At 42.4% G+C, this 27983-nt stretch overlaps 1 protein-coding gene across 1 annotated transcript; it reads right to left on the bottom strand.

Annotated features, from left to right (window-relative positions):
- Positions 1 to 120: 120 nt before the first annotated feature.
- On the bottom strand, positions 121 to 26428 carry ccdc138 (coiled-coil domain containing 138). Its single transcript, XM_080456889.1, has 15 exons — positions 26289 to 26428; positions 24538 to 24589; positions 24351 to 24453; positions 24095 to 24177; positions 21562 to 21734; positions 21201 to 21338; positions 20981 to 21100; positions 20215 to 20292; positions 19600 to 19722; positions 18966 to 19121; positions 18729 to 18845; positions 15095 to 15305; positions 9017 to 9190; positions 1890 to 2028; positions 121 to 1213 (listed from the first exon to the last, which is right to left on the bottom strand). Exons 1-15 carry the CDS (start codon positions 26367 to 26369, stop codon positions 1087 to 1089), a joined length of 1875 nt encoding a protein of 624 aa, XP_080313015.1. The 5' UTR covers positions 26370 to 26428; the 3' UTR covers positions 121 to 1086.
- Positions 26429 to 27983: the final 1555 nt, after the last annotated feature.

Below are 27983 nucleotides of genomic sequence, written 5' to 3'. Positions count from 1 at the left end.
ATTACCTCCCCCCCCTCCACATCCACCCAACATTGTTTTGGAACAAACAAATAAGACTTCTTTATATGAAACATATGGATTCGGACCGTTCATACGTGCGTCGTCCCTCTCCAGTTCGTTCTTTTGTTTATTGCCATTAAAAAGCTTCACAGTTGAGTCCGCTCTTCCGCCCCCGAGCACATGAGACACCCATTAAAGAAGCATGATACTCGTTTCATAACAGGAATTTTCATTGCATATGGCGAAAGACGGGGCACTAAAGTTTAGCCTTCTGGAACATAAAAACAAGATGGCTGACACAAAAAAAAAAAAAGTACAAAACATAAGGTACATAAATAAAAACATATATATATACCTTTGATGGACTGAAGAGGATTTTTGTCAGGATGGATAAAACGTGTGTGTGAGAGAGAGTTCGACTGTGCATGTGAGAGTGTTTTATCGGAGGTTTCACAGGATGGAATGAGGATTGAGGCACAGGGGAGTGTGAAAGAGGGAGAGTGTGTGTGTGTGTGTGTGTGTGTGTGTGTGTGTGTGTGTGTGTGTGTGTGTGTGTGTGTGTGTGTGTGTGTGTGTGTGTGTGTGTGTGTGTGTGGAGTTGTATTACTATACTCGTGAAGGCCAAATGCCCCCCACTAGAATGTGAGAAACAGACGTTGTGAAGAACAAATGGTTGTTCTATGGTTGAAAACAATGTTTAGAGTTGGCTTACAATTAGGAAAATATTCAGGTTGTGATTAGGATTATTATTAGGCATTTAGAGGTCAGGTTTAGGGGTTAGACGTTAGAGTTATGCCTGACATGCCTTGTACACCGGTGCGTGTGCGTGAAACGAGCACAAGCAAACGCAACATTTTCACAGGAGTGCAGCAGTTTGTCGCTCCTGTCGCCTGTCAGATTACCCGCACCTCTCTACATGCCTGCTCGCCTCTCACTAAAAATGTATTACTAGGCACTTCAGGTGCTTCCAGTGTGAAAACTAAGCCCTTTAGGGTTAAAAATGGCACAAAAAACCCCTCACCAAACAAAAATGTTATAGTAATACAAACGTGTGTGTGTGTGCATGCGTGTGTGTGTGCTGCTGTGTTATTTGAGGTTGAGCAGGATGGAGCTGAGGTTGAGACAGAGGAAGGTGTTTGCCGGATCGGTGGTACGATGCAACTCCAGCAGCAGGAGGTGGAGGGAGGAGAGCTCAAACAGCCGACGGTTCTTCCTGAACGTACGCACGCACACACACACACACACACACACACGCATTCACACAAGCACACACCCACACGCACAACGCAAACCACAAAGACCTATTAGTCTATAAATATATCATTGGAAAGATGCTTCCAAATACTTTTCTCTTGCGCCATATCCTGCCACTTAAGCGCCACTGAAACCATTCCCATGGAGAGCAGGCTTCAAAACACATTCACTGATTGATTGTGACCTTCGCTTTTCTCCTCTGTCTAAAACTCTGTGTTCCTACATTGCTGCTTCAGATCATACCCACAACTTGGGCTGTCCATATGAACAAAATGGTATCCATTGTGAGGGGCACATGAATGTGTGCATGTTCATGTACAGTGTGAGTACGCATTTGCAGGTATTCTGTTTTTGTTTTATTTATTGGAGAAACGGCATAAAAGTCAAACTTTAGTGAAAGGATCATTTTCATGGCTAAGAAAGCTTTTCAGAGCTAAGGTTACAATTAGTAAAAGTTTCAGGTTGGGGTCATGGTTAGGATTAGGCATTTAGGAGTTAGGTCTAGGGTTAGGGATTGGGATTTTGAGGTTAGGGTTGGGTTGGCAGAACAATGGTTAAAATGAAATTTTATTGAAACAATCCCCACCAGGCTTGCAATACATACTGTACGTGTGCGGGCATGTGTGCGTGCGTACCTGATGTTTGACAGTTTCTGAAGGAGGATGGAAAGCTTCTCCAGCACTGGGAGCTCCATGCGAGGGTTCTTTAGGAGCTGTGAGACCGTACGGAAGAAGTCCTCACAGCTACATGCCTCCAGGAAGGGTACTAGGAAGCCTACACAGCACGCACGCACGCACGCACGCACACACACACACACACACACACACACACACACACACACACACACACACACACACACACACACACACACACACACACACACACACACACACACACACACACACACGTTGATTTCGTCGACTAAAACTGTGTGACGACAAAATGTTCGTCGACGACCTTTTTTCACAACCTAAATAAATAAAACTAAATAAAGACTAAATAAAAACTAAGCTATGATGACTAAAACTAAGATTTAGTCGACTATAGATTTAGTCGACTATAATCTTATGATATTTTGTCGACTGAAACTAGACAAAAACTAAAACATTTCAGATGACTAAAATACGACTAAAATTAATGGAATTGTATTCAAAAGACTATGACTAAAACTAAATCAAAATGTGCTGTCAAAATCAACACTAACACACACACACACACTGACACAAATTCTTACCCCAGGCACTATGTTTTGTCAAATGTAGAAAGCCATTCATCTTGTGACTGTTTGATTCGATAAGGACCCTGAACGAAGTGGACAAATAGTAAATGAACTCATGCATATCTGCAGACACACAACCACCGGCCCAGCGAGAGAAACATCAACTCTAGATGTGCAATAACTGCTGAATGACAATCCCACAAACAAACTCAACGCTCCAAGGGGGAACACGGGACGCAGATGCTTGTGATGCTGCCATTTCAATGAGCTTCCATATTGTCAGTGTTAACTCTGGCCTTCTCTACACCAAACCATAATCACCAGACACACACACACACACACACACACACACACACACACACACACACACACACACACAAAGATGAAACGGATTAAAAAGAGAAGAGCACAGATCCACACAGATGGGAGCATATTTTTTGTTGTCAATAAAAGCAAATGGGGACCTTGAAGTTCCGAAAATGAGTCGGTTGCTAGTTAAGAAAAACATTTGTTTCTGCTAAAGTCACATTCCTGCCAAAAAACGCTCCATCAAAAAAATTAACTCTCCAATGTCTACGGGCCACAGTGTCAGCGTCCACACAGGCTACTGGCACAGTGGTTCCACATCCACTGTTTTCATCTGAAATTACGTTGTTTTCAGACATTTATGATGATAACCACACCTCACTTAAACGCTGGGGTGGGGGGACAGCTGACTACGAGCTCCGAGTTTCCAGTGTAACTGTTGCACTGGGTTTTGGATAAATTATGAAAATAAGCTCTGTAGCAAACAAAGACTTATTATATTAATATGTTTTATTTAAAAGAAAATCTTCAATGCATGATGTGCCAAAACATTCTTCAATTAAACAAAGACAAAACTGAAGTAATTGTTTTTGGAGACAAGAAAGAACAATTAAATGCAAAGTCAGTGCTCTCAGCATCAGTTGGTAATATTAAAAACCACAACCGAGCAAGAAATCTTGGTGAAGTCATGTACTCAGACCTGAACTTCAACAGCCAAATTAAGACAATTACAAAGTATACGATCACTTGAATCTGAATATATCAAGGATTAAACAACTTATGTCTCAGCAGGATTTAGAAAGAACTTGTCCATGCATTCATCTTCAGTAGACTTGACTTTATTTTAAGGGTCTCTACAGGGTCTTTACAGGTCTCCATAAAAAAATGTATCCGATGATTGCAGTCGATTCAGAATGCTGCTGCTCGAGTCCTTACCAATACCAAGAAAGTGAAGCATATCACTCCAGGTCTTAGATCTTTACAGTGGCTCTCTGTCTGTCAAACAATCGATTTCAAAATACTACTGTTGTTTTATAAGCATTGAATGGATTACGGCCAAAACACATTTCTGATCTTGACTTGTGCTACATTATGAACCATCCATACTTCTCAGGTTGTCTGGGTCAGGTCTACTTTCTGAACCCCGAGTCAAAACTGAACGTGGAGAAGCAGCACTCCGTTTTAATGCACCATATATCTGGAACAAACTCCAAGAAAACTGCAGGTCTGCTAACACTCTCACTTCTTTGAAATCAAAGCTGAAGGCTTTTTGGTTTATTTCATTTTATTAATCATTTCCTTTGCTGTGTAATTTCATTCTCTTATCGTACTGTTTTATTTGAACTTCCCTCTCATTTTCAATTGTATTCAAATGCCCTTTTATAATGTGTTTCTTCTGTGTCCTAATGCTCTGTGCCTAAATGTCTCAATGCTTCATGTTTTGTGTGAGGCACTTTGAATTGCCTTGTTGTTGAAATGTGCTATGCGAATAAACATGTTAAAAAAAGGAGGGAGCACACATCCCACAAATATGAAATCACACAACAGAGTGTTTTTCTGCATGCCAACAAGGATTTATTGCTAGTAATCTGTCAGTGATTTGTTATTTGTGGGATATGCTGCCTCTTTATTTATTATTAATTTCAGCCTTGATACAGTAGCAGTACAATAAAATGTGTGAAGAGGAGTGAAGCTGCCGCCGGGTTTGCTCGCTTGATTACACCACACATTAAAATGATTTGATCTTAACTGCAGCTTTGGGAGAGATGCTCATTTACACAACATTAATTAGCCTTTCTCAAAAACAAAGCCATTGCTAGTGAGGGTTTTATTGTATTTATTCTAAACCACTTAAACCCTCTAATATACTTACTAAACTAATACTTAGTTGACCAGGCTCGGCTCTGTACTTCACCAAAAATAGTCTATCTACAAGCTCACACTACAAGCTACAAGCTTGTAGATCGGCTATATCCTGCGATTGTTCCTCCCACAATAGCGACGCTAGGTTTCAAGTGGTTAACCTCACTTTTCTATCACGGCTAGATAAAAACGATTTATGTTGTTGTTATTCTTCTGTTTATCTCACATATTTGGTGTGCTTTTCATCGTACTCTTTGTGTGCGTCAGCAATACATAACTACCACACAACAATATATCTGAGATCCAAGGTTAGTGGAACTGAATCGCTCGCTGAAAAATAACACGACCACTTCTTCTTACTTGTCAGTGACTGAACTGAAGTGGTGCAACTGGCAAGATATACATTGGTAGGTTATTTTAAAAGTTGATAATGCATTAAAGTGGATTGTTGCATGAAAGTAAAGTTTTCATTGTAACCTCAGAGTACTTCAGAGTCTAAATTTTGTAATAGAAAATTATTGTGTTGTGAAGCAAGGACCCAGGCCTTCTGGCCTTGCAAATTGCCTATTGTAAAGCAATCTGTCATGTCTACCAAATTCAGGCAGTTTTAAAGTAATTCAGCACTACGTGTATCACATTACAATTCAATTGACACATGTGTGGCACTTCGCTCACTTTATCGAAGTCAGAATGGCCCTCTGGAAAGAAAATGCTTCCCGCCTCTAACTTAAGCCCTATTTTATACTTCGAAAATAGCCGATCTACAAGCTCACAATGCGTGACATCGTGATGCATTGTGAGCCTGTAGATCGGCTATTTTTTTTTACATTGAAGAATTGTGAAAAACGTAAGTTTGACCTACGATAACATGCCCAAAATATGGACGCCAGGGTTAATGTGGCTAAGACCAATATACGCATGGCTACTGTTAGCAGTAACACCATTTCAAATGCTTGCATAATAACATTGCTTGTGAATGGTCCCAATTTACACATTATCTGTTTCCCAGGCACTCGCATACTGTAGCTCACCTCTCCGACAGCTACAGGAAAAAATGTCTGGAAGCCAAAAAGGGTTTTATCGCCCCCTTGGCCCGCGATATGATGCGTACTTATCGTCCTTTTACATGTGCGCTAGATTTTGCACAGATGTGGCTGGACAAACACAGATGGACAGACACACATCTGCTTCCTCGATTCTTCATAGGTACACTAGGTCCCCATGTGAGACTTCAAACAGCCAGGGTCAGCGCCAAACGGTACTTGTCCACAGTGATTTAGTGGGGTGGGGGTGTTGGCGGGGGGGTCTCTATAGAGACTAGAGCAAACAGTCCGAGCACACACACACACACACGCACACACACATTCTATGCCACATGCGGTGGATTAGATCTCTGAATGGGAGTCATACAGCCAGATTGGAGCAGACACACATTCAGTATACTCTCTGTGTGTGTGCGTGTGTGTGTGTCTGTGTATATGTGTGTGTATGTGTATGTGTGTATATATACACACACACACACACACACACACACACACACACACACACACACACACACACACACACACACACACACACACACACACACACACACACACACACACACACACACACACACACACACACACACACACACACACGTGTATATGGTGAAGGCAGACAGTAAGCAGGGCCACATGTGTCCTTGGAAGCTGTTTATATGAGAGTGAGACTATGGTAGCTAAAGACCTTGAGGGGATAGACAACAGACCCACTGTACCTGAAAGTGGCCATGGCTGCCCAGTAAAAAAGTGCTACTGGGACAGTGTGTGTGTGTGTGTGTGTGTGTGTGTGTGTGTGTGTGTGTGTGTGTGTGTGTGTGTGTGTGTGTGTGTGTGTGTGTGTGTGTGTGTGTGTGTGTGTGTGTGTGTGTGTGTGTGCAACCCAGGGTTGTGGTGAACAACTGCTGCTTGCATGTGTGACTGTACATTAGCCATGATACAAGCAGGGACGTGGCGTGTGCATGGTTTTGTGACTAATTGCGCAGGGCCTTATTTTATTTTGTTATTTTGTTTTTATTGATGACCTTCAGGTGTGAACCCATGTCGTCCCCCCTGGTCTCTACCCCTTCCCTGTCTCTCCTCATTAACTGCCCTGTAAAACACACCCATCAGCCAGGCTAACTAGACATACAGCCCCCTAGACACGCATACACACACACACACACACACACACACATCTGAATTACTATAGTTGCGAGGACATCGACATTTTAGGATGGTGATTTTTTATCCCCAACACTAAAGCAAAAAAATAGCTGATCTACAAGCTCACAACATGTCTCGTTGCAATGTATTGTGAGGTTGTAATGTCTGCTATTCTCGGTGTGTGACACCGGAGTGCTACTAAATCAGGCATAACTCCAACCCCAACCCCTAAACCTAAGCTCTAAATGCCTAACCAAAACCCTACCCTGAATCTTTTCCTAGTTGTGAGCCTAACTCGAAAAGTCTTTTTAACCATAAAATTTGTCTTGTGAGGACCAGGAAAGTTTTCCTCACAATATCTATTTCTCAAATTCCACTATACATCAGACACACACACACACACACACACACACACACACACCTTGACCCCTATTCCTCCCTCTGTTCTGTATCAGTGCACACTTCAGAATGACACGGCTCATAACCTTGCCAGTTGCGTTGGCCTTACACCGCCCAGAACATATTGCAGCTATTCCCCTCTCTCTCTCTCTCTCTCTCCATCTCGCGGCATGGGCCTCTATCGTCCTCCTGGCTGCCTATGAAAGACCCCGCAGAGAGAGAGGGGGTGATGGGGTCCAAGGCCCTGACCATCACGTACGTTTGTTGCTCCTTGCATCCTCCCCCGGTGATTGATGCCGGCTTAGGAGGAGCTCAGCGTTCACATGTGGATTTCATAGGAATCAGATTGTGGAGGGGATGCTGGTATAAATCAAGGTAAATGGTGGTAGGGCAGACGGCCTATAAATCTCGGAGAGACGAGTGGCGGGCGAGCAGCGTTTTAGGGCAACGTAACGTCCCTACGCACTGCGGCCTCCTTTCTAGGAGTGCAACAGTTAATCAAACTAATCGATTATGAAAACTTTTATTTTCTTTCATTTTATTTTTTCATGAAAAAAATTCAACAGTTAATCACTATCCTGTGTCATTATAGGTGAAAATCTTCAAATAGTAAAAAAAAAAAAACGAAAATAAACTTCAGTATTTTTGTACAACAAATTATAAAATAGGATAAATAAAAAACACATTGATTTGTTGAAAGTTGCTTCTTGATAGCTAAGAAATAACAGTTGCAGCCCTGCTCCTTTCTGAGCTAAAGGTATAATTTCAGGTGTGGATCTCCACACCTACTGTCAGCTCCCAGCAATTAACGCACAATTTAGTTTCCCAAAGCCATTTTCCACTGCAGTCTATAAACTCACCTCTTCAGGCTTCACCTCACCCCCTAGCACTCCTTGTGTCCCTTCTCGTCACCTTTTTGATTGTACGTAATTACAAAAATGTTCGCTAGCCCTCTCAAGTGAGACTGCGTAGGGAAATCGTGCCTGTCACTTCCATCTTTGTCTGAAACACGCAACTTCAAAACAGTCCTGTTTAAACTTTGGATTTTGCAACAGTACATTTGCAAAATTTTGGCAAGACCGTCGTCTAGTTGACCTTAACTCAAATGTACCCATATTCAGCAGAAACCGGTGTTTAGCTGAGATTTGCCCAAGTGTATTGCTCCACGGTTTGAAGTACTTTGATTGGATTGTTGTCTTATGGTAAGACTGGTCAAGCGGCACCAGCTCAGTGGCCTTGTGGTTAGAGTGCCCCCCTGAGATTGGGAGGTCGTGGGTTCAATCCCTGGCTGAATCATACCAAAGACTAAAAATGGTACCTGATGCCCTCCTGCTTGGCACTCAGCATCAAGGCTTGGACTGGGGTAAGTCCCTGTGACATACCAGCGTCATGTCCAGGAGGTGTACTTGTACATCAAGCTGCCTCAAGCTACATTAACTGGTGGAGATAGGCTCCTGACCACTTGCTCTGAATCACACAAAAATATAGAAAGAAATGTATTTAATTTCAAGTTTTGAGCTTATCATTATCAAATATTTTAAAAGATAGCGCAAATTGCAGTTCTACATGTTTTAGATGGGCTTTTTTCTGTATTTTCTTTCTTTGTTTTACAATAGGGGCCACAGCCAGAGGCTATGGCTATTTCGGGGTCCTTGACAAGGAGAGGTTTGGGAGCCCCTGACTTACACGAAATGTGAAATAATACTTGTGTACATGAGAATTGTGTGTGAGTAACTACACAGGTGTTGTGTGTCTGTCTGTGGTGTACGCTTGACACGCCTGAACTTACGGGACTGAGTGGTGAGTTGCATCAGGATGTCTGTGGGCGTGTGGAGGCCCCCGCGTCCTGCCCGCAGCAGGGACAGTAACACACACACTCCGCTGTAATGCAGGAACACACCATGGCTCTGCTCGCACGCCAGCTCACTGTGGAGGCTGCTCAGTGCCAGGGCCAGCACATCAGCTATGGATGGGAGAGAGAGGAACAACGGTCACACATTTGAATTATTTATTTATGCCCACATAAACAGAAGTACAGAAATGCCTTGTACAAAGGACATAAAACACTGCCAGTGCAGTCAGACAATATGAAAACAGCCAGTTACAAAGTGCCTACAGTATATGGCAGATCACTGTTACATAAAATACAGTTGACATACTTGTCAGACACAGCAGACATCAATCATGGATAAAGGAAACAACGCCTCCTCCAAATTCAGCTGATACTGAGCAATACCTTGCTAACTGTTTGGCCCTGCTTTTGGAGAGGACGGCCATTTGTAGGCCCTAGGCTCCAGCTGATGATATTTTAGCACTTTGGTTAGAAAGGCTTCCTCTAAGCTGTAATCAAAGGTACAGCCGACCTCGAGAATGAACACCTCCCTATGGTTTTCATTAACAACAATGACATCAGCGGTGTTAGCTGTAATGTTAGAGAACACAGGATCATCATTAGTAGAATGCTTATATAGCATGGAGGACCTGAAAATGGAAGAGATATCTTTTGATATCAAGTCCACTATTCTGTCATGCCTACTTATGTAGAGTCCCATGTATACATGGCACCCATTTAAGATGTGGGACATCATGGTTTCAGCTATTTGTTCATGACCATGATGTATACAGTGAGGAGCATGATTGCCTGGAAACCAGATGGAGAGATTAAGTTTAGATGGTAAAACCTGCAACCTCTCCTTTCAGAGTAAAGTCAACATTGCACTCATCTATGGCAACATTTGGTCCACAGCAGGGAGACATGCAGTCTTCCCTTGCCGTCTCAGCTCAGTCCAATGTTGCCGCTGCCTTTGCTGTTGTGCACATAGGAGGCGACCTCGGGCATTAGTAGTCAGTGGAAGTTGGTGTTCAAGTCCACACACTGTCATAGTTGCTCTGACAGAGATACTGGGGTCAGATATAAAATCCTCAGAGACAGCCACAACCTCAGAGTTAGACCCTACCCACTCCATTGGGAACACCCAGACCACCCTCACGTTTACTGTGAAATATAATGTTGCGTGTTGTGTGTGTGTGTTTAGAGCAGTCCATTGTCTCACTAGGTGTACAGTTTTATCAGTCAAATCACGTAGTGACTTTCGTGGAACATGTACATTGGAGTTGTACTTTGGCCAATGCCAGATACACATTAGCCACGCTTTGGAGAAAGAATCTATATAAATGCGCTTTTTATTGTAAGGGTATATTTGGTTCCATTTGAACACTCTCAGGATTACAAACAGATACATTAACACCAAGGATTTTACTGTGTAAAGGCATCTTTTTAATGAGGAAAGGAAAGGGAGTATTTTCTGGTCCCCAGGAGAGGGGAAATTGCTTTTACAGCTTTACCCAGCAGATGGCTCGGTGAAACTAGGAAAAGATTTTGGTGAAGAGCGCAAAAAGAGCACACCAAGTACAGAGTTGACCCTGCTCAGCATCATTTTACTTAGTATAGAGGGTTTAAGTGGTTAAAATAAATCGCAATACATATAAAATTGTCAAATAAGAATCAATATGTTATTGCGAGATCCTTGCCAACTCCCATCCCTAGACTATTCCACTCTCCTTAGTCTTAAAATGGTCCATTCTGACACAAGCAACCAGTTAAAAACACATTCTACCTGTCGAAACCCAAACCCTGACTCTCAGATCATCGTAAACTGCGGGTTCTGAGCGACCGCGCTTCAAAATACCCACATGCCGATCGGCTTTCATTACACCTGATGCAAGATAAAAGCTCTCTCTCTCTTTTCTTCCTTTTGTTGGGAGTCATATTGGTTTTCTTCTTTATCTTATAAATGGTACCTATGATGTATATAAAGAAAGCCTGTGTGTGTGTGATGGGAGTGCTGGAGGGGAAGAATTATCTCTCCATTATGCCCAATCCAGCTTCACGTCAATCCGGAGATGGCGAGCGAGCCAACCTGGCAGCGGCACTGACAGAAGAGAGTTTACGCTATATAGAAACATACTCAGCTGGCTATGCTATGGGCTGTTTATCAATGGAGAGATTAATAAGACCACGTCAAGATTTGACGTATAACTACACCGATGAGAATTTATAGTGCATGAGGCACCGGAGGAAAACTTCAGGTGCAGCTAAATGTGATATGGCACTTTGATAAAATTACCCTGAGAACTCTGTACTGGCTCAGATAAGCTACTTAAACGCTGGTCAAACTTTCCCTCTGCTGTCCACTTGTATCTGCTGTGATGGATGGAGCGGGCAGGCCAGAACAGTACATGACAAGCAGGTTTACATTTGACCCTCCTCTGCACTCTAGCATCCCCTGGCCTATTTGAGCAAATTACTAGTGACATGGAAATGTGATTTTCATTAATGAATCCATTCCGCGCAGTTTCCACTGAAAGCACAGCGTTTGTAGAGCTTGCCAGTACATGGATGGTATAGGTAGGTAAAGTGCCGCATGTACAGTTTGTATGTGTGATGATAACACACCTTGCAGCCCCTGAAATTCAGCATGGGTCTGAAACCGCAACACTGCCCACTTCTGTTTAGTGCACGTCATTACAAGTGGGCTGCTGGCACAGTGGGGAGGATAACAAGCACGTGTGAAATCATTAACCACTTTCAGCCTGGCATCCCTATTTTGGGAGTGTCCTAATAGTCGAAAGTGTAAATGTTTTAAATAGCAAAAATTGCAGATCTAAAAGCTTACAACACGTCACAGTGCAATGCGTTGTGAGCCTCTCAAACCATTCGGTTAAAAGATTTCAAGTAAAAAAAAAAATCTGTCTTCAGAATGTATAAGCTTGAAGATCAGCTATTTTTGCTATTAGTCATACAACAAAGCATACAGGCTTAACCACACTAACTCTAGCGTTCCTATTCTAGGCATGTCATAAAAGGCAAACATTCGGTAAAAATAGGTGAACATTTGGCAAAAATGTCACATCTACAAGCTCACAATGCAGCGCTTTGCAACACATTGTGAGCTTGTAGATTGTCTATTTTCTGCAAAGTAATGTGGTGTGGCCCAGCGGTCCCGATGACCTTTGCTGCGTGTCACTCCCCGTCTCTCTCTCCCCATTTCCTGTCTACAGTATGTACTGTACACTATCAATAAAGGCCAAAACATACACAATATCGTAAAAAAATAAAAAGAGATTTGGTGTACAGGGAAAAAAGGAGCGGGTCACGTACACACAGTCACCCCTGGGGGACGCCGGTCAACAAAGTATATAGGGTTTAAGTGTTAAGCAGTTAATCCCTTATAATGATTCCAATGATTCCAGCACTATCGTGCAATGAAAAGGCCTAGAGGGCCTAGAGGGCCTAGTTAGCAGTACTGTACTTTATGAAACAGAGATGGAACCAGGAGGCAGTGGTAAAAGTAATGATAACCCAGTGGTTATACAACTGGGCCATGGGAAGATGTAGCAGAACATTTATGCAAGAAGCTTGAACACAATGAAGTAGGGGAGCAATAGTTAGCCTAATTGAACCAATCAATTTAATCAATAATTGATTTGGGTTTTTAAAAGGCCATGTGGAAAATGGCTGTGTGATTTGTAGCCAGTTGAGATGCCTCAGGGATTTTGTCAGGATGTATCTGGCCAGGCCACAAAGGCAGGTTCTGAAAAAGCAGACAAGAACTTATGCCCCCCCTCCCCCAAATGTAATAACACTCCTCTACCTCCATGCCAGTTGCCAGTAACGTTGACTAGGCTTACCATAAGACAACAAATCAATCAAAGTACTTCAAACCCGGGCGCAAATCTCAGTTAAACACCGGTTTCTGCTGAATACGGGTGCGTGTGAGTCAAGGTCAACTAGATGGTCTTGCCAAAATGCGGCACATGTAGCTAAATCCAAAGTGTAAACAGGACTGTTTTGAGGTTGCGTGTTTCAGTGGCAGATGGAAAATGATTTGCGTCACGGACACGTTTTCCCCACGCATGTCCCACTTGAAGGGCTACACAGTAAAAACCTCAGTGTTCAGTTATCCATTTGTAACTCTGAGCATAGCATGGTTCCTATTGTACATTCTTAGGGTTCATTAACACTGAGAATTTGTATAAGAATTTGTGCTGCTCATCATATGACTAAGGAAGGAGTTCATAAATAAATAACACAATAGCCTTGGTAGTAGACAGTCACACGTCATTCCCAGCAGCACGTATGTTATTTTACTCATAGCTGAGTGAGGAGGCCCATTCAAGCCATAGGTGTCAGCAGACACATTAGCATATTGCAATTAAGATAATAGGGATGTAACAGGATACCGTTTTTAACCACATGAACGCACTTTTCTGGGGTGAACATTCTACAAGCTCACAACTCGTCACAGTGCAACACGTTATTGTGAACTAAAAGATCGGCTATTTAAGATACCGGTGGTTCAGGGCCCGATCCAGGATCGGCGGTTCTGGACAACTGGATATATATGCCTATATAGATCGGTCGGATGGGCGGGTCTGAACCGCATATCCGAACTACTCGCCGGTGGGCACCGCACTCCCTCGAGTCCTTGCCGATGCGCGCGCCGAGTTTGAAGTCGGTCGGTCCCACATATCGTTGCTGTCGGGCAGAAACCAGCTAACTCCATTTTGACGCTTTTGCATTTTTTTCCATAAATCACTATTGAACACCCTTTACGTCTGCGTGTTGGTAAAAAAAATATTGAACCAATGAAAAGTATTAAAAAGCGCTTCTGACAAAACCAGCTAACTCCATTGGATCCTCAAACTTTCTGCTAAACCAGCTAACTCCTGGTGGAGTTCACTGGTTTTGCTGACTCCAGGCTCCACCCCCTTTTGACCTCCAACCTCATTGTGAACTTGGAGGTCCATTCAGCTGTTCTTATCATGAACAATCTTATGATGAACAAAACCTCCTAACTCCACTTTTTGTTTCGTTTTTTTCATTTCCTGAAAAATGAACATTTTGGAGATGGTTTCTGCCCGACAGCAGAGATATGCACATGGCAACCGGATCTCCATTTATGACTATATATGGGCGTATCGGGTTTGTTTATGGTTATGTCTGAGTCAAAGTGACGTGGCCATGGTCCTGCCTATATATGGGCGTATCAGGTTTGTTTATGGTTATGTCTGAGTCAGAGTGAAGTGGCCGTGGTCTGCCGGCCGGCCACCCTCCCATTAGCCAATTTTAATATAGGATTTAGTGTAGGGGGAAAAAGGAGGGGGCCTTATATAGAGCCCTGGGGGACTCTGATCAACTCAAAGTATATAGGGTTCAAGACAACTATGAAACAGTATCAAGAACCATGATCCTCTTTGTGTGATACTGTGCCCAGTCTGCCCACGGACCACGGTATAGATTAACCCTATTTTTATGCAAACATTACAATGCTAGTGCTTGAGAGCTTCAGGTAAATACACACAGATACACACAGAAGCAGGCATACAACTTCAGTTCAATAAAGAAATATTTTCCTCCAAAGCAAAATACTTGCTGGCTTGTTTTTCATACAAAAAGGGGGAAATGTATAGCGTGAAATTCTATATGACATGGTATTTTGGTAGATGTGCCGTACCGTGAAATTTCATACCATTCAATCCCTACTGAGAATAGGTTTAATGTTGAGAGTGAGTGAGTGTGGTAGTAAATAACTTGTGCAAATGATTTGTAGGCAGTTCTTTTTCTAAAAGTCATGTTTGGGGAGAAACCTTACCACATGATCACACAATGTTCCAGAGGATGTGAATTATGCAGTATTTCCATCGAAAAAGGCTCTGTCAAAGGATTTGCATAACAACTCACTGCCTGTTGACATTGGAATTTATTCATTGCACCTCCATCGACGGGAACTCGGGAGGATTTTTCCAACATCTGTCTGTGTGTGTGTGTGTGTGTGTGTGTGTGTGTGTGTGTGTGTGTGTGTACCTTGTGTGACGGTACGGAGAATGATGAGGATGGAGAGGATGCGTGTGTGAGGACAGGGGCTTCGGTACATCGGACAGATCCTGTGGGGGGGTCCGATGCTGCGGGGCCAGGGAAGGGGGTCCGTATCCTCAGACTGAAGGGCTGCAGGCTGGGCTGTGGGCCGAGATACCTCCTCTCCTATACGCCGCAAGGTGGAGGATAACGCTACAGCCTGTGTGTGCGCAGACACAAACACACACACACATGCACAAAATGGACAGGGCATATGCATGAGCGCATTTGCTGTATGTCACAATAACGATATAACTGTCAAACATATCAGTGATAAACCTACAATGGTCTTCATTGGATGGAGGTGTACACACAAAAAAGAAAAATCTCTCTATCTTCTGGCTCCTTCCCCAACTTCACTAACTAAATAATAAAGCCTATAGATCAAGTCTACCGCGGGAAAATATATCCGTTTCTAAATGCATGGGGAGATGATGGTTTCTGCAACGCTTTACCTCTCTCGCTCACGCTCGCTCGATCACTGTCTTTCTCCCTGCCCTCCTATAGTGCAGTCTTCATTCGCTCTATGGGCAATACAGTGGATGAAGTTTGGATTCACTCTCCTCCATTTATGTGTGCTGGCGCGTTTTGGCCGTCTTAAAAGTGAACACATGCTGTAGCAATAAGGCCGCATGTGATTCTAGTTGAACATCAAGCGCGTCAGCATGCGGCCGTGACACAGACTGACAAACAAACACGGAGGGTCCAGGCCCCGTGTGGCTTGACTGGCAGGGGGGAGAGGGGTGGAGCTGAGGCTGTGGACCATAGAGGAGGCGAGTTTGGCCTTTGCAGAAATCCTTGGCCAGTGGCTAGTTATTCAAGCTATAGTGTCGAGATCAACCTCGCTCCATGGCTATGTTCACACTGACAGCACAAATCAAAATGTTGGCCTATCTGGATTGGAATCAGATCAGGTTTTATCAAGCCTAAATAGCAAAAGAGCACTCGGACACCGAATTATACTCGTCGCATGACGTTGTCCGAAAATAGCTGATCTACAAGTCTGAATGTGATGCGACACGTTGTGAGCTTGTATATTTGGTATCTTCAGCAAGTGATACCACAAAACAAATCGCATTTGCCTGCAGTCTGAACAAAGCCTATGTATGTATCATAGGATGGTGAGCCAAAGAGAATAGATACAATATTGGTTGGTCGGTCGCACGCATGCACACACACGCACACACACACACACACACACACACACACACACACACACACACACACACACACACACACACACACACACACCCCCCCCCCCCCCATCCCCCCACTTGCTGATGTTGTGCAGTGTGCACTGTTGAAATTTCAATTTCCGTGGAAGACGTTGAAGACGTCAGAAGCCATCTTGGCCCCATGGGGATTTGAAACCGTGTGAGGCAGGCAGTGCAGGCACACTTATCAAATCTACAGAGACTGCGACAGCCTGTTCCAATATCTACACCGTTCATCTGACAAGCAGGCAGGAAGGAGCCTTGAAGAAAATAACACTGCCAGCGTGAAGACAAAATGAAACTCGATAAGACGTCCACACATGAAGCACTGTCCTGCTGTGAGGGGGGGATGTATAGACAGCATGGACACGCGTTTCTGAGTTGTGCGGCTCTGTGCCGAGGAGAGCACACATGGTTGGTTGGTGTGTGTGTGTGTGTGTGTGCGCAAAACTGTGTACCTGTTTGTTGTAATGTAGGCCTACTGCATAGAGCCAGACCTTATATATTATTTGACCTTTTGACAAAATCGGTATCAGCAATTATGCACCCGATTTCTAGCCACTGAATTTTCTACTCTTTTTTTTTTATTGATTAGAATTGATTTAACAATTTTATTTTTGAAAATATCAGGTCAAAACATTGACAAGTGGTAGGACAAAACAAGTGGTAGGACTCAACAAAATCAGGAAATCTGGCATGGAACGGGCTCTAGCACCTTTGAAATGTGCTGCATCTCCTCCTGCGGGGCCAGATCAATACCTGGCAGCAGAAGCAGTTCCAGGCCACAACACTGTGTTTTGTTTAGTGTTATGTGATTGTGTTGAGGTGTGCGGTCCTGCGCATCTGGGTTTGTTTTGTTGTTCAGTTTAGAAGATCGATTGCCAAAAGACGCAGGATGTTGCCATCAGATACAAACCAGCAGTAGCCAAAAGGTTAGACTTTTCAGATGCACATGAAAAACTGGCTAATATTCCATCTGAGGATCTGATGTTTTAAAAGTGGAAAATTGCCGATGTTGAAAGCAACCAACAGTCAACTCAGGCCAATTTAAAAAATAATGGAATAACACAGCATTTGTGGTTATGTTTGAAAAGAGCGTGTGTGTCTCACTGTTAAGGCCTTTACACACATGGGGCGATTTATTTGTGCGATTTGTTCACAAGATAATATTTTTTGAACTTATATTCAGTCAATGTAATCTTGCATATCAGTGATGGAATTGTTTTGATGGAGTTAAATTAACAATATGAAGTAGTCCTACAGATTGGCACGCATAACTCACAAAATGTAATTAATGCCGGGTGCATGTTCTTAAAACATACATAATCACAAAAGGAACATCCGCACTCACAAAATACGTTTCAAATCTTCTTCTAATGCATCACAGCACCAATCAAAGCATACAAACGCATTCTGGCCCTTCTGACGTAAACGCTGGCGAAGGTCAGAAGTGCCGAAATGTGTTTGTATCTGTGATTGCTGCTGCGATGCATTAGAAGATTTAACACTTATTTTGTAATTGCGGATGTTCCTTTTTTGATCATGTATGTTTAAGAATCTGCACCAGGCATTAATCTTGTGTGTCTGTCCATCTGTCTTTCTGTTTGTTTGTCTGACTGGTGCTAATCTCAGTAGACCAACTTAGTACCTCCATACATTATTTTTCACATATATTTTATATATTTTTTGTAACAGTTATCTTTAATTTTACAAATAAGTCAACGGGGCTGGACTGAAACTTAGGAGTTATACGTCATAGGCAACTGACGTCAGACAATTCCATCACAGGCTGGCCACATGAAGTCCGAGATCCACATGAAACGCCAAATGCCACACCGTTCCTATATGGCATGTTTGCTTACATAATGATCACCATGGCTGACCAAATTAACCAATACTACAGTGGTTTGAAATTGCACGATAACGATAGGCTACCGTAGAGCTTCAGGCTGGCTACAGTTTCCTGTGCATACTGGCAACCAGAGCTATTGAGAGAGTTATGACACTCCCATAGCCTTCCATTGTAAATGTAGAATGCGGAAGAAACGCTTGCTATATAATAGCCTTGTGATCCAATCACTTGTTTCACTCTTGCTTCTCAACATGTTGAGAGGAAAGAGGCAGAGGAGAAAACAGTGAAATCACTCTGGCCTCAGGACACATCGTTTTTTGAAGGGCACAAGGCCAAACTGAGGGGCCACAGATTCCTGCCCTGGTCGTAACGCACCCTTTCAACGGGTCTGCTGGCAACCATAAAGTCATGGGACGCTAGTACAATCTCTCCTACAAACTTGATCAATTATTAAATTAGAGTGTCTCTCCCTTCAGTCATTTATTTGTGTGTATTATGGTCTTTAGGCAGGTTGTACCTGAGTGTTAGTGTCCATGTGTCTCAGCGTCCAGTAGATGAACCGCAGGAGGTTGAGGAGGAGTAATGGTTCCGATGAAGGGGTCTGATGGAGCTGTTCCGCTAACAACGGCAACACCTGGCAACCCAAGAACAACAGAGGACCACAGGAATTTGTGACCCAAAAGTTTTAAATGTTCTAAATTATATACAATTAGTACAACTGACTGTTGTCATAAAACAGAATGAAATAATTTACCACCTTGGAGCATCTCTCATTGTGCAAGACCTCTGGAGGCAAGCACTGGCCTAGAATGTTCCCCTTGTCTCTTGCCAATGGAGAGAATGTCTGTCCGTCAAGCAGCCAGTCCAATAGCAGGGCCAGGAGCTTCATGGGGGCGGGAGCAGAAGTGCCCTGAGGGGATGGGGGTAAAGAGTCTGGTAGTTTTACAGTCATCAGTGATTGATATTGTCATTAGGGTTACCATAACCAACAACAACAATAACAACAGCAGCACAAACGTAGATTCATCATGTTATTTGGCAGAGGGTGTGTGACTTGCGGAGAATAAGTGTTTACTAAGCTTTTCAGCCTGTTTATGAACTTGTGTGTGTGTGTGTGTATATATACTGTGTGTGTGCATGTGTGTGTGTGTGTGTGTGTGTGTGTGTGTGTGTGTGTGTCTGTGTCTGTGTCTGTGTGTGTGTGTGTGTGTGTGTGTGGTGGGGGGCTGGTTAAATGATGTGTGTGGTGTTTTCTCAACAAACACATGTGTAAACCCAATTACGTCAAAGCCAGCTGATCAGAATAATAGTAAGCCCTAAATGAACGACCCAACATGCACACACCCTAACTATGTGTGAAAACATATCCAGCAGTGTTCTCGGTGTACCTTGTTGCCGGGGTTTCCAGAGGGCGCGTTTTTCTCGCGTTTTAACGGCCTACCGGCCTCTGTGGTCTTTACGCACGTGTTCTCGCGGCCCCTCGGTGCCGTCATGTGCTGCTCATATTTCCTCTGTAGAAAAACAATGCGGCTATCATTCACATTCGTGTGAGGTTGAAAGTACATACTAGCAAGGCAACAAATATATCATATGCTCTTTGTCAAAATAAGCATTCCTTCGACAGTACGTCACTTTCAGTTAAGTCTGTAAGTAGCGAACCTGTGAACGTATGCTGAAAGGCAGGCTTTTGTAGGCATGTTTATTTCAATTTATTTTAGAGGGAAGTGCAATGGAAAACACCAAATTCCTCCAAGTTGACCCGCTTGTCAAATATGAACTAATCTCCCACTAACCAAAGGTATGAACACATGGTACATAAACTAACTCCATGCATATGGAGTTAGTTTATTAATCACTTATGCCCCTTATATACTAGATCTACAATCTCAGATTGCCAGTAACTGCCAATGATAATGTAGATCTGCTACTTTCGCAGTTTTGGAAAATGTTTGCCTATAATGACGAGTCCAAAATAGGGCCGCCAGGTTGAGAGTGTTTAATACCTGGAGGTTGTCCAAACGAGCTTGCACCCTCTTGGACTGAAGCTCCAACTTCTTATTCTGATCACTGACGTCGTTCAGCTGCACATTCACAAACATGGACGGTCATACGGGACATTTGGGACAGGGTTTATGCACAATCTGCACCAATCACAACGTCAAAAACCCAGGGCCGCCATCTACTGAGATGGGGACGCTTGTAATTGAAAAGCTGTGACAATGACAGACTGTCCTCTGATCGCAGATCCACAGGGGGCCACTATGCACAGAATACAAACATGCTATCATTACAAACAGGTCAGACCAACATCCAAATGCAGATGTCTTATATCACAGTGCCCCCCTGTGGTCAGAGGGGTTAACATACACTCTAGGCAAATACAAAATATATAAAATGCAACCGTTTGTAGAGCCAGACCGATATACAGTATGAGGCATCATTTGATTTTTTTAACAAGATCTGTACCTGCAACTACGCAGCTGATGTGTCCTGATTTCTAACCTTTCAATCTTTGTTGGAAAATATTTGAAGTGGTTAAATAAATAAAAAAATGCTTCATTTAATTTTTATTTATGTATTTATTCAGTTGTTAGCTTATAAGTTAAATGTTCTCAAATAGAGTTTTTCAAATTTACCATAAAATGATGCACTTTTAAAAGAAATATATATATATATGGGTCAAAACATCAGTAATTGGTGGTCAAACATCTGACATTGGTCAGGCTCTAACCGAATAAGGATTCAAGATCCTAGACTTTAGGTACTAGCCTGTCTCTTCATGTTCTCATTCAGCTCCTTGATGGTCTCAAAGCTGGACTTGAGCCTACGGTTCTCCTTGCTCCTGTCACGGACCAACGCCTGCAGTTGACTCACTTCCTGCTGATGTTTCTGGTGAAACACACAGACACACACACAGTAAATAAAGCTTCAACATCAGCAGGTACAGCGGCAGTATGTGTGCTGACATGGAGCTGAATCGATCCTCAACCTGCTGCAGGTCCAGGATACGGGTGTGCACCACCTCCTCCAGACCGGTCAGCCTCCCCAGGGCCTCCTCCTGCTGCTGTATCCTCCTCTCTCTCCCCTCAAGCTCCCGCTCCCACTGCTGTTGGCTTACACGCTCCGCCTGCACACACACGCACGCACGCACGCACACACACACACTTTAACAACTTAAGCTTTTCCTGATGTGTTCTTACAGAAGTGTATACATTGTCTGGAATCTCTAATGCTGTGGTAATACTAGACCTTGAAGGACTCACAGATCACACAGGTAAAAAACAAACAAAAGAGAGGTTCTGAACCCATCATATGTCCAGTCCACTGGACTGCCGTATCAGTCCTCTCACCTTCAGCTGTTCATAGACAGTCATCATCTCCTGGTAGATGGTTCCTAGCATAGAGGAGGATGGGGGGCAGGAATCGAACAGCCGACGCCCCCTCCTCCGTCCGCCACTGCCCTCACCCGCTGCAGTGTCTCGAGACCCCAGGCTCTCATTCAGACAAGAGGGCAAGGTCACATCTGGACACATGGTAAAGGTTGCAGGTTGTTAAAGATGCTTAATACCTGGAACGCATCTGTGTCACTTTAGATTTCTTTGGCTATTCAAAAATAGCAGATATACAAGCTCATAGCGCGGCACCGAGTGCCGCGCTATGAGCTTGTAGATCTGCCATTTTTGAAAAATCTTGAAAAAATATTTTTCTGATCTTTTTCAAAAAACTGTTAGGATTTAGAAAATAAATGTAAGAATTGCTTCAGGTCTTAATGGGTTAATATCTTTTAGTTAAAACAAAAGGCTTTTTGTTAAAAAGTTAAACCTCTTTATTCTGATAGTAATCACTGCTGTTAATCGTTTGGCAGTAACATGGGACTCCCCTTCTCTCCAGCTTCTCTCCCCATTTTCAGTTGGGTCACAAATTTCATCCAATCAGACGATAGAACCTGACAAAGATCATTTATTACTTGTATTTCAGTTCCAATTCTGCCTGATCATTTACCATCACTTCAAATCTCACTTTTTTTATCCAGTACCCTGTATAAGTTCTTTCTCCTGATTGGATTAAATTGTTATCCCAACCTGAAAATGTATTTCTTGATTACTGAAGAGCTGGACAGACAAGGAGACCCCTGTTACTGAACAAACACTCTATTATTACAATTACAATACAATACAGTTATTCAATGGAATGCAAGCTCACCGTGCCAGTATTTGTATACTAACATTATGATAACAATATAAATAGATGCAAGCAGAAAGACTTATAAAAGAAAAAGAAAGAAAGAAAGAAAGAATCCTCTAGTTCCCAACATAGGACCACATTACTTCTAGTTAAACCAAGCATTTCAAATTTGCAGTCATTCAGTGTGGGTAAATGTTGCTAAATCTACAGGTATTTTAAAACTTATTTTTTTTATTTTTATTTTTTTACTTTGAATTACCGGTAATGTGTCCATTATTTGGGGGGCACATACCGTATTATAATATCAGCAATGTATTCAACAAGAGAATAACCTGAACTGATCCCCTCCCTCTGAGTTCGAGCTAAGGACATTTTCAGATGCCAGTGGTTGTCATTTTTGCCCTTTGATGCAGCATGTGATGTCTGATGCTGATAGAACCACAAACACAGGTTGTTTTTTCCCCCTTACTTTTAAATGTTAGCCTGGTAATGTAGAATGGTTGTACGAGATCCAGACAGTGATGACGACGACTGCATTAGTAGCCAACAATGACACATTGACTACATATTAAGGCCAATAATGTTAATAAAATATAATTGCTTGACTGTTACTGTTATGTTATGACTGGATAACAAATTCAGCATGAGTGAAGCAGCCTAATTCTGAGCCATAACTGGAAACAAACATCGGTAGTCAGCCTTCTCTGCAATAAGACATTGATTGAACATCTGAAAGTCACCGTGGCAACTGGATCACTCACATACATTAGAGCCAGACCGATATATCAGCCATTATTTGACTACCATCTGTGTTACGGCCAGCCGTATTTTGTATTATTTATTCATGTTGTTTGGCATTTTGTATTATTTTGTAATACTTTGTGTAATGTCTGTGTTCCTGCATGGTAGAGGTGTAGAGGTTTAGAGTTGATGTCTGTTCACATTGAGAAATTGGCACTGACAGCTTTATGCCGGTGGGAAATTGACAGCTATCAAATTGATAATCACCAGAATGGGAAGTGGTTCCCAATCCCTGCGGATTGGTCAGCTCCACTGATGTTCCTATGACGCCGTTGGCTGCTGCGGATAGCGGATTCCTACAAAACCCTAACTCTTTGATACCAGCTCCGAGGAACGACACAGCTAAACAGCGGAGAGAGGAGACTTGACCCGTCCTCGTTCTCCCACCTAACCGTTGTTGTTGCCTTCGTTAAAATACTTTGCCACTAGGTTATCGATAGTTATCTTGACGGTTTGACTGTATTGTCTATTTGCTTTGTGTTTGTAACACTTAAGTTCTCTGTATTCGTTTGGTTGTTAAAACCTTGGTTGTGTATTTTCACTCAGTTTGTATAAAGCTTAGACATGCGCTTTTAAATATTATCACAGAGATTAAAATGTCCTTTTTATTTATGAACTTGTTTAGGTAAGTAGGTTTAGTTATTGTCTTTTTGTTTGGTTAGGATTATAGGACAGGGGGTTAAGTGCAGGATTTTGGTTTGTTATTTGCGTTTGTTCTTCTTAAATTCAAGTGTACTCTAGTGAATTAATCACTTTATTTGTATTCTGTACATTGTCTCCGCCTGCTTTTCTGTTACACTCTTTTACCCTTAGACAAAGGAGCGTAACAATCGGTAATCGGCCTCAAATATCTGCCATCGGTTGGGCACTAAAAGACACACCAAGGCACACACACACCTGTCTCTGTAACGATCACTTGAGAATCCTGAAGAGAATCAGCCCAGCTCAGCTCATCATGCAGAGCACATTCATTGCCTAAACTGGAAAAGGCATAATCATCTTTGGTTATAATTTTAATCATACTTATTACACACTCTCTGGCACACACACACACACACACACACACACACACACACACACACACACACACACACACACACACACACACACACACACACACACACACACACACACACACACACACGACACTTACTAGTCAAGGGGGTTGGTCACAGCCTTGAACAGATCCTGTACAGCTCTATTATAGCCTTTCATCTCTTCGGTAGGTAGCTTATACCTGATGGGCTCCAACACTTCTGCAACAGACAAACAAGTTACCAAAAAATCTGTATGCAACAACAACACAAGATTGTAAATCTGAATGATTATAATTCACTCACCACCACTATGCGTGTGAATGATCCCAAGGATGTTATTCTCGCCTGATGGCAACTAGAAAACGTGACAACATATTTTAACAGACGTAAAGCAAATGGCTGCGTACAGAATTTAGTCACTTACAAAAGTCACGGTTAAATGAGCAACCACATGGCTGTAATGTGGTTGCTCAGGCGTGTGGTAGAACCCGTACAAAAGATGTCAACATAAAAACATAACGTGAACCTTGAACATACCACAGAGGAATGGATAACCACGAATTTAAGTATATATATTGAAGCCAATACTTCGGCACTTTTACTCAAGCAATGTTTTTGACTACAACACTCCTATTTAACAGAGTATTTTCACAAGTCCAGTTGTTGTGTCAAAAGCAGGAACGTTACAACACAAACACCACTGTACATGGCTGAACTCATACATTGTCACGGTAAGCGGAATAGTGGGACCATGTGAACTCTGGGCATCATTTGTTTTATATTTATGTATTTTACATTTTATTTTTTCATTTACATTTATTGTATAAATGGGAGGCCAAATACGTATAATAATATTTTCAATGACATTTAAGACGTAACATTTCTACAATTTCTACAAATTGATACCAACCTGTGGATAAGCAGTCATTTTGGGCATAAAGAAGAAGTTGAAGGGTAAATTTAGGTCTCATAATAAAGTACATGATGTTCAAATCGTGAAATCACGTATACTTTGCATTATTTCTAACGACTTTCCAAACCATACATTCATTCTTTATTTACTTTTAAGACAATTTAACATTGAGGTGCCCACAATGTTTAGGTGCCCACTCGACTCGATGTATTCCATTGTCACACCTCTGCTAGAGCTTTGAGGTCCACATTAGATCTGCCCAGTCCATAGAGGGTTTTTAATTCAATTCTAGTTGAGCTGAAACCCTGGCCTTTGCTGTGTACTACATGCCATTGTTTTTGTATTTAATTAGTGTATTTATTTTTCCGTGTTTGTTAATTTAAGCTATTCTCTTATTTTAGTTTTGTTCCATTGAGCTGTACACAGCACTTACTATTGGTCGGCCACGGTTGTTTTAAATGTGCTTTATATAAATAAAGTTTGAGTTGAGACATTGGATTCCCCCAGGCCAGCGCATTATCATATCAATAAATGTACGTACTGCCATAACTAAAATTGGACAACTGTGTTTTCTCAAGGCTTTGGCAATACACTTTGAGATAAACTTATAGCTCCTGTACTTAAGTACAATTTTGAGGTATTTTTTTACTTTACTGGAGTATTTCCAATTTGCTGAACTTATCTTCTACTCCACTACATCTCAGAGACAAATATTGTACTTTTACTCCACTACAATTATTTGAAAACTTTAGTTACTAGTTACTTTGTAGATTTATTTGTATTTGATTATTATTACAAAACATACATTAACCACTTCATTGCAGATCTACAAGCACACAATGCGTTGCATCGTGACGCATTGTGAGCTTGTAGATCTGATATTTTTTAAAGATTTGTATACATTTTATACATTTGAAAACTTGTGAAATGGGACAGTCTGCGTAATGAGTAGCCTACTTTCTACGTGTGTTACATTTAAGTACATTTTGATACCAATACTTTTGTACTTTTGCTCAAGTACATTTTTAATTCAGGACCTTTACTATTTCTACGTTGCAGTATCGATACTTTTACTTAAGTAATACATGTGAGTACTTCTTCCGCCACTGTAAAGCAGTTACATAAACACTACCAGACGAACCTGTTGTTTCCTCCTGTTCAGATATCTCTGCTTTAATTTCTCTACTGTCTGGTCCACGTCGGTCTCTGGATGGAGGCTCATAGTGAAGACAGGAGAAGTTCACATACGATCATCAACACATTCATTCATATGTGTTGATCATTCATGGAAACAACAACAACACAACCAAACTTGGCGGATGTGTAACAGACAACCACGTGACACTAGTCACGTGATCAACATAATATCTGGGTTGCCAGGTCCGTTGGTGTTACCTACTACAACCATGACTACAACCGCTGAGGAATCTTCCCTAATGTTGTACAGTACAAGATGGACCACCTCAATTAACTCAGGCAGACAAATTCGGTATGACTTTTATTTAATTTCCATGTTTCTGCTATAATTCAGAATGTGTATAATATGTAATGTAAGCAGTTTTAACAATTTTTTTTGAGAAAGTAGTTTCAATCAATTGATTTCATTTATGAATTTTAACAGTGCTTTTGAAAAGTTTCAATGTGGTTTCCGCACCCTCCACAGCACTGAGACAACTCTTTTAAAGTTCACTAATGATTTACTCCTTGCCTTTGGCTCTGACACTGGGGACTGCTCAGTGTTATTCCTCCTGGATCTTAGCTCCGCTTTTGACACAGTAGACCACTCCATTTTAATTGAGAGATTAGAGCACTGGGTTGGTATCAAGGATGTGGCACTGGACTGGCTTAGCTCATACCTCACATGCGGGGGAGCTTTGCCGTCGTAATCGGAGAGGCCTCCTCCTCTCGGGCCCCCTTCACATGCGGGGTCCCACAGGGATCAATCCTAGGTGTCCCGCTGTTGTTCTCTATCTACATGCTTCCCATTGGTAACATTATTTGCACCCATGACATAAACCTTCACTGCTCTGCTGATGATACACAGCTTTACATTCCACCAAAACCTGGTTCAGGAAATATGTCACGCCTTTTCTGGCCTGTCTCTCCGCCATCAAGCACTGGATGACCCAGAATTTCCTTCAGCTAAATGAGTCAAAATCAGAGATCATTTTATTCGGCCCCCCTAGCTCAACCCTCTCCCTCCACTTACAACTCGGTTCCCTTTCCGCAAATGTCACACCTGCAGCCCGTAATCTGCAGGGTGTGATTGTTTACTCCGACCTCTCTTTTAACAAACAAGTAACAACAGTTGTCCAAACCCTGTTACTTTCAGTTGAGGAATATTGCGAAAATTTGTCAGCCCCCGACCTCGAAAAGGTCATTCATGCCCTCATATCATCATGCCTTGATTACTGCAACTCCCTCTACTCCGGCCTTAGCAAGAAAGTCATGCAATTGCTTGCAATTGATACAGAACTCTGCTGCTAGATTGCTTACTAATACGAAGAAACGGGACCATATCACACCCATACTATAGCTGCCCTTCACTGGCTGCCTGTGAGCGATTTTAAAATGTTACTTATTACTTACAAAGCCCTGCATGGGCTGGCCCCTACTTATATATTTGACATGCTGTCCCCTCATAAATCTTCCTTAGATCCTCAGATAAGGCTCTCCTGGCGGCCCCTAATACTCATCCAGTTACCCGGGGTGATCGGGCCTTCGTGATGTGATTGTACACACTCTAATGTTGTTAATCAGTTTTTTTATTTAGCTTTGTTGTCTGTTGTTTTTAACCTAGCTCTGTGCAGCACATTGGAACTTTGTTTTGAAAGGT

The sequence above is a fragment of the Gymnoscopelus braueri genome (genome assembly GCF_963280865.1).
Source record: "Gymnoscopelus braueri genome assembly, chromosome: 18".
Classification (NCBI taxonomy): Eukaryota; Metazoa; Chordata; class Actinopteri; order Myctophiformes; family Myctophidae; genus Gymnoscopelus; species Gymnoscopelus braueri.
Note: the sequence above shows the minus strand (reverse complement) of the source record. Positions and strands in the feature narration are given on the sequence as shown.